The sequence below is a fragment of the Pristiophorus japonicus genome, unplaced genomic scaffold (genome assembly GCF_044704955.1).
Source record: "Pristiophorus japonicus isolate sPriJap1 unplaced genomic scaffold, sPriJap1.hap1 HAP1_SCAFFOLD_1235, whole genome shotgun sequence".
In the NCBI taxonomy this organism is placed as follows: Eukaryota; Metazoa; Chordata; class Chondrichthyes; family Pristiophoridae; genus Pristiophorus; species Pristiophorus japonicus.
This window is the reverse complement of record NW_027250899.1, coordinates 10,001-21,496: the sequence shown is the minus strand read 5'-3', so window position 1 is coordinate 21,496 and position 11,496 is coordinate 10,001. Positions and strand designations below refer to the sequence as shown.

Here is an 11,496-nt window from a genome sequence, read left to right as displayed (position 1 = left end):
GGGGGAGAGGCGCGGAGAGAGAGAGGGGGGGAGAGGCGCGGAGAGAGAGAGGGGGAGAGGCGCGGAGAGAGAGGGGGAGAGGCGCGGAGAGAGAGGGGGAGAGGCGCGGAGAGAGAGGGGGAGAGGCGCGGAGAGAGAGGGGGAGAGGCGCGGAGAGAGAGGGGGAGAGGCGCGGAGAGAGAGGGGGAGAGGCGCGGAGAGAGAGGGGGAGAGGCGCGGAGAGAGAGGGGGAGAGGCGCGGAGAGAGAGGGGGAGAGGCGCGGAGAGAGAGGGGGAGAGGCGCGGAGAGAGAGGGGGAGAGGCGCGGAGAGAGAGGGGGAGAGGCGCGGAGAGAGAGGGGGAGAGGCGCGGAGAGAGAGGGGGAGAGGCGCGGAGAGAGAGGGGGAGAGGCGCGGAGAGAGAGGGGGAGAGGCGCGGAGAGAGAGGGGGAGAGGCGCGGAGAGAGAGGGGGAGAGGCGCGGAGAGAGAGGGGGAGAGGCGCGGAGAGAGAGGGGGAGAGGCGCGGAGAGAGAGGGGGAGAGGCGCGGAGAGAGAGGGGGAGAGGCGCGGAGAGAGAGGGGGAGAGGCGCGGAGAGAGAGGGGGAGAGGCGCGGAGAGAGAGGGGGAGAGGCGCGGAGAGAGAGGGGGAGAGGCGCGGAGAGAGAGGGGGAGAGGCGCGGAGAGAGAGGGGGAGAGGCGCGGAGAGAGAGGGGGAGAGGCGCGGAGAGAGAGGGGGAGGCCGGAGAGAGAGAGGCGCGGAGAGAGAGGGGGAGAGGCGCGGAGAGAGAGGGGGAGAGGCGCGGAGAGAGAGGGGGAGAGGCGCGGAGAGAGAGGGGGAGAGGCGCGGAGAGAGAGGGGGAGAGGCGCGGAGAGAGAGGGGGAGAGGCGCGGAGAGAGAGGGGGAGAGGCGCGGAGAGAGAGGGGGAGAGGCGCGGAGAGAGAGGGGGAGAGGCGCGGAGAGAGAGGGGGAGAGGCGCGGAGAGAGAGGGGGAGAGGCGCGGAGAGAGAGGGGGAGAGGCGCGGAGAGAGAGGGGGAGAGGCGCGGAGAGAGAGGGGGAGAGGCGCGGAGAGAGGGGGAGAGGCGCGGAGAGAGAGGGGGGAGAGGCGCGGAGAGAGAGGGGGAGAGGCGCGGAGAGAGAGGGGGAGAGGCGCGGAGAGAGAGGGGGAGAGGCGCGGAGAGAGAGGGGGAGAGGCGCGGAGAGAGAGGGGGAGAGGCGCGGAGAGAGAGGGGGAGAGGCGCGGAGAGAGAGGGGGAGAGGCGCGGAGAGAGAGGGGGAGAGGCGCGGAGAGAGAGGGGGAGAGGCGCGGAGAGAGAGGGGGAGAGGCGCGGAGAGAGAGGGGGAGAGGCGCGGAGAGAGAGGGGGGAGAGGCGCGGAGAGAGAGGGGGAGAGGCGCGGAGAGAGAGGGGGAGAGGCGCGGAGAGAGAGGGGGAGAGGCGCGGAGAGAGAGGGGGAGAGGCGCGGAGAGAGAGGGGGAGAGGCGCGGAGAGAGAGGGGGAGAGGCGCGGAGAGAGAGGGGGAGAGGCGCGGAGAGAGAGGGGGAGAGGCGCGGAGAGAGAGGGGGAGAGGCGCGGAGAGAGAGGGGGAGAGGCGCGGAGAGAGAGGGGGAGAGGCGCGGAGAGAGAGGGGGAGAGGCGCGGAGAGAGAGGGGGAGAGGCGCGGAGAGAGAGGGGGAGAGGCGCGGAGAGAGAGGGGAGAGGCGCGGAGAGAGAGGGGGAGAGGCGCGGAGAGAGAGGGGGAGAGGCGCGGAGAGAGAGGGGGAGAGGCGCGGAGAGAGAGGGGGAGAGGCGCGGAGAGAGAGGGGGAGAGGCGCGGAGAGAGAGGGGGAGAGGCGCGGAGAGAGAGGGGGAGAGGCGCGGAGAGAGAGGGGGAGAGGCGCGGAGAGAGAGGGGGAGAGGCGCGGAGAGAGAGGGGGAGAGGCGCGGAGAGAGAGGGGGAGAGGCGCGGAGAGAGAGGGGGAGAGGCGCGGAGAGAGAGGGGAGGGAGAGGCGCGGAGAGAGAGGGGGAGAGGCGCGGAGAGAGAGGGGGAGAGGCGCGGAGAGAGAGGGGGAGAGGCGCGGAGAGAGAGGGGGAGAGGCGCGGAGAGAGAGGGGGAGAGGCGCGGAGAGAGAGGGGGAGAGGCGCGGAGAGAGAGGGGGAGAGGCGCGGAGAGAGAGGGGGAGAGGCGCGGAGAGAGAGGGGGAGAGGCGCGGAGAGAGAGGGGGAGAGGCGCGGAGAGAGAGGGGAGAGGCGCGGAGAGGAAGGTACGCAGGGTGTGGAGATCAGCACGACAAAACAACTTGTGGTTATAATCGCACCGTTAACGTAGTAAAACTTCCCCAGGTGCTTCACAGGAGCAATATACAAACTAAACACTGGACCCTGAGCCCCATAAGGCGATATTAGGCCAGGTGACCAAAAGCTGGGTCAAAGAGGTGGGTTTTAAGGAGCGTCTTGAAGGAAGAGAGAGAGATAGAGAGGCGGGGAGGTTTAGGGAGGGAGTTCCAGAGCTTGGGGCCCAGGCAACAGAAGGCACGGCCACCGATGGTGGAGCGATTATAATCAGGGATGGTCAGGAGGGCAGAATTAGAGGAGCGCAGAGATCTCGGGGGGTTGCGGGGCTGGAGGGGGTTACAGAGATAGGGAGGGGGCGAGGGCCATGGAGGGATTTGTAAACAAGGTTTTTTTTAAATCGAAGCCTTGCTGAACCGGAAGCCAATGTCAGTCAGCGAGCACAGGGGGTGATGGGTGAGTTAGGTCCGGAGGAGTTACTCGGGGCGGGGTGAAGAGCCAGAGGGCGGGGTGGGGGGGGGGGGGGTCAGACAGAGGGCCGGGCTCTTCGCTGCTGGGGATTCTGGGGTAGAATGGGTTAGTGTGGGAGACAGCCCAAGGGGTCTCAGTTTCGACAGTGCAGGTACAGAGTGTAAGGGGGAGCGGGCGGGGATGTGGAGCGACCATTAACCCTCAGGTGCTCACTTTTCCAGGGCCAGTAACTCTGCTTCCTCCAGCTGACCCTTCAGATGCGCCACCCTTGTTTTTGCTTCCTCGGACTCTGCGGCGAAGTCTGGCAGCCATCGCTCTGGCAGTGACCTGACCAAAGAGAAGCAGAGTGCGTCAAACCGGGATTGAAGGTATAACTCATTCCTCAGATCGAATCTCCATGGACCCAACCCCTTCCCATTCACTCCCACTGTACACAATCCCAATGGACCCAAACCCCTTCCCATTCACTCCCCCTGTACACAATCCCAATGGACCCAACCCCTTCCCATTCACTCCCATTGTCCACAATCCCAATGGACCCAAACCCCTTCCCATTCACTCCCATTGTACACAATCCCAATGGACCCAAACCCCTTCCCATTCACTCCCCCTGTACACAATCCCAATGGACCCAAACCCTTCCCACTCACTCCCATTGTACACAATCCCAATGGACCCAACCCCTTCCCATTCACTCCCATTGTACACAATCCCAATGGACCCAACTCCTTCCCATCCACTCCCATCGTGCACAATCCCAATGGACCCAACTCCTTCCCATTCACTCCCATTGTACACAATCCCAATGGACCCAACCCCTTCCCATTCACTCCCATCGTACACAATCCCAATGGACCCAACCCCTTCCCATTCACTCCCCCTGTACACAATCCCAATGGACCCAACCCCTTCCCATTCACTCCCATTGTACACAATCCCAATGGACCCAATCCCTTTCCATCCACTCCCACTGTACACAATCCCAATGGACCCAATTCCTTTCCATCCACTCCCATTGTACACAATCCCAATGGACCCAACCCCTTCCCATTCACTCCCATTGTACACAATCCCAATGGACCCAACCCCTTCACTCCCATTGTACACAATCCCAATGGACCCAATCCCTTTCCATCCACTCCCATTGTACACAATCCCAATGGACCCAACCCCTTCCCATTCACTCCCATTGTACACAATCCCAATGGACCCAACCCCTTCCCATTCACCCCGAGTCGCCCAGAGAGAGTAAGTGGTGCCGTGTGTGTGGTCTAAGCGCTCCCACAATGGTGCTGGCAGGGGGCTCTGGGATCGTGATCCTGCAACGACGAAGGGAAGGTGCACCGATACACGGCGGGGAGGTGCGCGACTCGGAGCGGATTCTGGAGCATGTTGGTGTCCTCTTGCTGGTTCTCCTCTTCGTCCTCACTCGTGGTATAAGTTGTGGGACCGACTAAGTTTCACAAATAAACTTCATTGACAAGAACACCTTGAATTCTTTCCCCCCCCCCCGCCCCCCGCCACCGTCCGAGGGAGGACACCTTCATTCCCAGTGTCCGGATCTGGATCTGACCCCAAGGCCCCAGAGGGTCAAAGGTTAACGTTTGACGCACTATTCCTCCACCTCGGTCCCCCACCATAACCACCGCAGACAGCAGGTGCTGCCAATGGTTCTGCTGTTGTCATTTGCTCCTCCTGCAGAGCCGCAATGTGTTGCTTTACTTGTTCCCATCGCCATCTCATTCTGCCTTGCACCATCGTCCCTTCCTTCATTAAATCTCACCTACCCTCCACCCTTCTTTCATACGGTCGTAGCAAATCAAGGGTCAATATCCAAGTCGGACATCCAGGCCAAAGCTCCCGGTGCAACAGCGTGGCTATCTTGTCGGCTGCCTGCAAATTCCCTCTGCGGGCAGTGCGCGATGGTGTGCTCCAGGGTCTGATGAGGAGCTCCACGGTCGCTTGATGGGGGAATGCTTTGATCTTCCGTCGGTGGCGAAAGTTGCCAGGACTGGTTCGGAGGTCGTTTGACGGGTTGTCCGCCGTTTGCGAGGAAGGTTTGATCCTACAGGTCGCACTGTGGGGTCCTCTATAAGGAATCCATTCCGTATCTCGCAGTTCTCCCAAGCATTCAGCGGTCGGCCATCAAGGCTAAAGGGAGATCGCTGAAGGGCTTCGGTGTCGGTCCAAAATGGCCTTCTAGATTGGAGACGGGGTTGGTGGTGGGTTGTTCGAGTCGGCCTGGATCGGCATGTCTTTGCTGGGGTCGCGGTTTTATTCTCTGCCAACTGTGTCTGTTATTTCTGTAAACTTGTATTTACTCTGTACAGCCACCAGAGGGCTCATCCCCTGGAGTCCCAAGGGATCCCATAATCCCTTGGGAGCACAGGTATTTAAGGAGGCCTCACAGGTTGGAGAGCCACTCTGGAGAGCTACAATAAAAGATTAAGGCCACACTTTACTTTGAGCTCACCGAGATCAGTCTGACTCTTTCTCCACACATAACAGTGTCGATAAAAGGTTTAACACCGCCTCCAGTGCGCCAGTGCAGCCTTTGGCCGCCTGAGGAAGAGAGAGTTTGAAGAGCAGGACCTCAAAGCTGCCACCGAGCTCATGGTCGACAGGGCCGTAGTGATACCCGCCCTCCTGTATGGCTCAGAGACGTGGACCACGTACAGCAGACACCTCGAGTCGCTGGAGAAATACCACCAACGCTGTCTCCGCAAGATCCTGCAAATCCCCCGGGAGGACAGACGCACCAACGTTAGTGTCCTCGACCAGGCCCAACATCCCCAGCATCGAAGCACTGACCACACACTCGACCAGCTCCGCTGGGCGGGGCCACATTGTCCGCATGTCCCCCCGACACGAGACTCCCAAAGCGAGCGCTCTACTCGGAACTGCTACACAGCAAGCGAGCCCCAGGGTGGGCAGAGAAAACGTTTTCAAGGGACCAACCTCAAAGCCCTCCCTTGATAAAATGCAACATCCCCCACCGACACCTGGGAGTCCCTGGGCCCAAAGACCAGCCCGCCCTAAGTGGAGGAAGTGCATCCGGGAGGGGACGCTGAGCACCTCGAGTCTCGTCGCCGAGAGCGCGCAGAAACCAAGCGCAGGCAGCGGAAGGAGCGTGCGGCAAACCAGTCCCACCCTCCCCTTCCCTCAACCACTGTCTGTCCCACCTGTGACAGGGACTGTGGTTCCTGTATTGGACTGTTCAGCCACCTGAGGACTCACTTTTAGAGTGGAAGCAAGTCTTCCTCGATTTTAAGTGACGGCCTATCATGATGATATCCTGCCAATGGATTTGCAGGATCCTGCGGAGGCAGCGTTGGTGCTATTTCTCCAGCGCTGTAATCTCCCTTGGCCTGTTACAATAAACACACCGAAACCAACACGCCATCTCCTCCAACGAACGATATGGGACAGTGACCAGTAGTTCCATAAAATCACATTCACTGACCCTCCTCACTCTCCCCTACCTCAGTACGGCAGGGTCTCTGGTGTAGAAGAAAGCCGTTTTGCTCGAGCATTCGTCCCGCTGTCGGCAAAACTGCTCGATTTCCAACTCGGTGGTGGAGCGACCTCGTGGATAGGACTTAACCTGGCAGGCACGGTGAGAGAAAGTTGCAGAGATTTCAAGTCAGACTCCCACAGCGCTGGGCCCCGCGAGATCTGCAACGAACAGCCCAACCATACTGCTATTTCACACATGCACAGACCCGTCAAACACTCCCAGGACAGGTACAAGTACAGCACGGGGTTAGATACAGAGTAAAGCTCCCTCTACACTGTCCCATCAAACACTCCCAGGGCAGGTACAGAGGGTTAGATACAGAGTAAAGCTCCCTCTACACTGTCCCATCAAACACTCCCAGGGCAGGTACAGCACGGGGTTAGATACAGAGTAAAGCTCCCTCTACAGCGTCCCATCAAACACTCCCAGGACAGGTACAGCACGGGGTTAGATACAGAGTAAAGCTCCCTCTACACTGTCCCATCAAACACTCCCAGGACAGGTACAGCATGGGGTTAGATACAGAGTAAAGCTCCCTCTACACCATCCCATCAAACACTCCCAGGGCAGGTACAGGGGGTTAGATACAGAGTAAAGCTCCCTCTACACTGTCCCATCAAACACTCCCAGGGTAGGTACAGCACGGGGTTAGATACAGAGTAAAGCTCCCTCTACACCGTCCCATCAAACACTCCCAGGACAGGTACAGCACGTGGTTAGATACAGAGTAAAGCTCCCTCTACACTGTCCCATCAAACACTCCCAGGACAGGTACAGCACGGGGTTAGATAGAGAGTAAAGCTCCCTCTACACCGTCCCAAACACTCACGGGGCAGGTACAGCACGGGTCAGGTGTCAGGCATGGCTCAGTGCTAATACTCTCGCCTCGGAGTCAGAAGGTTGTGGGTTGAAGTCCCATTTCAGAGACTCGAGGCCCACAGTCGGGGGGGGCAACTCTCCCAGCGCAGTTCTGAGGGAGTTGCCGTCAATTTGCACGAGACATTAAACCGGGGACTCCAGCTGCCCTCTCGGGCAGAACCAAAAGATCCCAAGGCACTGAGAAGAGCAGGGGAGTTTTCCCTTTCATCCGACTTCACTAAAACAGTTGTGGGATCTTGCTGTGCACAAAGCGGCTGCCACGTTTGCTACTTTACAGCCGTGACGACACTTCAAAAAGGTGTTTCCTTGGCTGTAAAGCATTCCGGGAGGTCCCCAGGCTGTGAAAGGCGCTCGATAAATTGCGAGTCTGTCTTCAAAACGAGCTGGGACACCCGGTATAACCGGAACAAGTAGCCGGATCCCATGTGTTGGAATCACGCCGATCTGACCCCGGAGATCCCGGAGACAGGCGTTCTTACCCACTCAAACTGCGGCAGGTCAGGCAGCGGATATTCCTGCAGGATCTGTCCGTATCGCTCGCCCAGAATTCCCACAAAGAGCTGGCAGCGGGAAACCTCGGACAGGCAAATCTCCAACTGCCTGCGTGGGGGGGGGGGGAAAAGAGAGGCCGAGAATCAGTACAAGGGCAGAGGGGCAGGGGTCAGGGCCGAGAATCAGTACGGGGCAGAGGGGGCAGGGGTCAGGAGTCAGGGCCGAGAATCAGTACAGGGGCAGAGGGTCAGGGGTCAGGTGTCAGGGCCGAGAATAAGTACAGGGGCAGAGGGGGCAGGGGTCAGGAGTCAGGGCCGAGAATCAGTACAGGGGCAGAGGGGGCAGGGGTCAGGAGTCAGGGCCGAGAATCAGTACAGGGGCAGAGGGCAAGGGGCAGGGGGCAGGGGTCAGAGGGTCAGGGCCGAGTATCAGTGCAGGGGCAAGGGGCAGGGGTCAGGGCCGAGTATCGTTACGGGGCAAGTGTCAGGGGTCAGGGCCGAGAATCAGTGCAGGGGCAAGGGGTCAGGGCCGAGAATCAGTACGGGGCAGAGGGTCAGGGGTCAGGGCCGAGTATCAGTGCAGGGGCAAGGGGTCAGGGCCGAGAATCAGTACAGGGGCAAGGGGCAGGGGTCAGGGCCGAGAATCAGTACAGGGGCAGAGGGTCAGGGGACAGGGGTCAGGGCGGAGAATCAGTACAGGGGCAAGGGGTCAGGGCTGAGAATCAGTACAGGGGCAAGGGGTCAGGGCTGAGAATCAGTACAGGGGCAAGGGGTCAGGGCCGAGAATCAGTACAGGGGCAAGGGGCAGTGGTCAGGGCTGAGAATCAGTACAGGGGCAGGGGTCAGGGCGGAGAATCAGTACAGGGGCAGGGGTCAGGGCGGAGAATCAGTACAGGGGCAGGGGTCAGGGCTGAGAATCAGTACAGGGGCAAGGGGTCAGGGCTGAGAATCAGTACAGGGGCAAGGGGTCAGGGCTGAGAATCAGTACAGGGGCAAGGGGTCAGGGGGCTGGGCTGAGAATCAGTACAGGGGCAAGGGGCAGGGGTCAGGGCTGAGAATCAGTACAGGGGCAGGGGGCAGGGCCGAGAATCAGTACAGGGGCAAGGGGTCAGGGCCGAGAATCAGTACAGGGGCAGAGGGCAGGGCCGAGAATCAGTACAGGGGCAGGGGGCAGGGCTGAGAATCAGTACAGGGGCAAGGGGCAGGGGTCAGGGCTGAGAATCAGTACAGGGGCAGAGGGCAGGGCCGAGAATCAGTACAGGGGCAGGGGGCAGGGCTGAGAATCAGTACAGGGGCAGAGGGCAGGGCCGAGAATCAGTACAGGGGCAGGGGGCAGGGCCGAGAATCAGTACAGGGGCAGGGGGCAGGGCTGAGAATCAGTACAGGGGCAAGGGGCAGGGGTCAGGGCTGAGAATCAGTACAGGGGCAGGGGGCAGGGCTGAGAATCAGTACAGGGGCAAGGGGCAGGGGTCAGGGCTGAGAATCAGTACAGGGGCAGGGGGCAGGGCTGAGAATCAGTACAGGGGCAAGGGGCAGGGGTCAGGGCTGAGAATCAGTACAGGGGCAGGGGGCAGGGCTGAGAATCAGTACAGGGGCAGGGGGCAGGGCCGAGAATCAGTACAGGGGCAGGGGGCAGGGCTGAGAATCAGTACAGGGGCAAGGGGCAGGGGTCAGGGCTGAGAATCAGTACAGGGGCAGGGGGCAGGGCTGAGAATCAGGACAGGGGCAAGGGTCAGGGCTGAGAATCAGTTCAGGGGCAGGGCCGAGAATCAGTACAGGGGCAGGGGGCAGGGCCGAGAATCAGTACAGGGGCAGGGGGCAGGGCCGAGAATCAGTACAGGGGCAGGGGGTCAGGGCCGAGAATCAGTACAGGGGCAAGGGGCAGGGGTCAGGGCTGAGAATCAGTACAGGGGCAGGGGGCAGGGCTGAGAATCAGGACAGGGGCAGGGGGCAGGGCCGAGAATCAGTACAGGGGCAAGGGTCAGGGCCGAGAATCAGTACAGGGGCAGGGGGCAGGGCCGAGAATCAGTACAGGGGCAGAGGGTCAGGGGTCAGGGCCGAGTATCAGTGCAGGGGCAAGGGGTCAGGGCCGAGAATCAGTACAGGGGCAAGTGTCAGGGGTCAGGGCTGAGAATCAGTACAGGGGCAGGGGGCAGGGCTGAGAATCAGGATAGGGGCAGGGGGCAGGGCCGAGAATCAGTACAGGGGCAAGGGTCAGGGCCGAGAATCAGGACAGGGGCAGGGGGCAGGGCCGAGAATCAGTACAGGGGCAGGGGGCAGGGCCGAGAATCAGGATAGGGGCAGGGGGCAGGGCCGAGAATCAGTACAGGGGCAAGGGGCAGGGGGCAGGGCCGAGAATCAGTACAGGGGCAAGGGTCAGGGCCGAGAATCAGGACAGGGGCAGGGGGCAGGGCCGAGAATCAGTACAGGGGCAAGGGTCAGGGCCGAGAATCAGTACAGGGGCAGGGGGCAGGGCCGAGAATCAGTACAGGGGCAAGGGTCAGGGCCGAGAATCAGTACAGGGGCAGGGGGCAGGGCCGAGAATCAGTACAGGGGCAGGGGGCAGGGCCGAGAATCAGTACAGGGGCAGGGGGCAGGGCCGAGAATCAGTACAGGGGCAGGGGGCAGGGCCGAGAATCAGTACAGGGGCAGAGGGTCAGGGGTCAGGGCCGAGTATCAGTGCAGGGGCAAGGGGTCAGGGCCGAGAATCAGTACAGGGGCAGGGGGCAGGGCTGAGAATCAGTACAGGGGCAAGGGGCAGGGGGCAGGGCCGAGAATCAGTACAGGGGCAAGGGGCAGGGGGCAGGGCTGAGAATCAGTACAGGAGCAAGGGGCAGGGGGTCAGGGCCGAGAATCAGTACAGGGGCAAGGGGCAAGGGGGCAGGGCCGAGAATCAGTACAGGGGCAGAGGGCAGGGGGCAGGGCTGAGAATCAATACGGGGCAGAGGGCAGGGGGGGAGGGCCGAGAATCAGTACAGAGGCAAGGGGGCAGGGCCGAGAATCAGTACAGGGGCAAGGGGGCAGGGCCGAGAATCAGTACAGGGGCAAGGGGCAGGGCCGAGAATCAGTCCAGGGGCAAGGGGCAGGGGGTCAGGGCCGAGAATCAGTACAGGGGCAGAGGGCAGGGCCGAGAATCAGTACAGGGGCAGGGGGGCAGGGGGCAGGGCCGAGAATCAGTACAGGGGCAAGGGGCAGGGCCGAGAATCAGTACAGGGGCAGAGGGCAGGGCTGAGAATCAGTACAGGGGCAGGGGGGCAGGGGGCAGGGCCGAGAATCAGTACAGGGGCAAGGGGCGGGGCCGAGAATCAGTACAGGGGCAGAGGGCAGGGCTGAGAATCAGTACAGGGGCAAGGGGCAGGGGGTCAGGGCCGAGAATCAGTACAGGGGCAGAGGGCAGGGGGGGAGGGCCGAGAATCAGTACATGGGCAAGGGGGCAGGGCCGAGAATCAGTACAGGGGCAAGGGGGCAGGGCCGAGAATCAGTACAGGGGCAGAGGGCAGGGGGCAGGGCTGAGAATCAGTACAGGGGCAGAGGGCAGGGGGCAGGGGGCAGGGGGCAGGGCTGAGAATCAGTACAGGGTCAGGGGGCAGGGGTCATGGCCGAGAATCAGTACAGGGGCAGAGGTCAGGGGGCAGGGCCGAGAATCAGTACAGGGGCAGGGGGCAGGGGTCAGGGCCGAGAATCAGTACAGGGGCAGGGGGGCAGGGCAGAGAATCAGTACAGGGGCAGGGGTCAGAGCCGAGAGTCAGTACAGGGGCAGGGGGCAGGGCCGAGAATCAGTACAGGGGCAGAGGGCAGGGGGCAGGGCCGAGAATCAGTACAGGGGCAAGGGGGACAGGGCCGAGAATCAGTACAGGGGCAGGGCCGAGAATCAGTACAGGGGCAGGGG

General features: G+C 61.7%; 1 protein-coding gene across 1 annotated transcript in view; it reads right to left on the bottom strand.

Moving 5' to 3' along the window:
- The window catches only part of LOC139242139 (telomerase protein component 1-like), a gene marked incomplete at both ends in the record, with an annotated part of 87,124 nt that overhangs the window by 67,173 nt on the left and 8,455 nt on the right, over positions 1-11,496 (bottom strand). Inside the window, 3 exons of the mRNA XM_070870253.1 lie at positions 2,934-3,047; positions 6,203-6,324; positions 7,596-7,716. Coding sequence (XP_070726354.1) covers positions 2,934-3,047; positions 6,203-6,324; positions 7,596-7,716 — 357 coding nt within the window. The remainder of the gene's footprint in view (positions 1-2,933; positions 3,048-6,202; positions 6,325-7,595; positions 7,717-11,496) is intronic.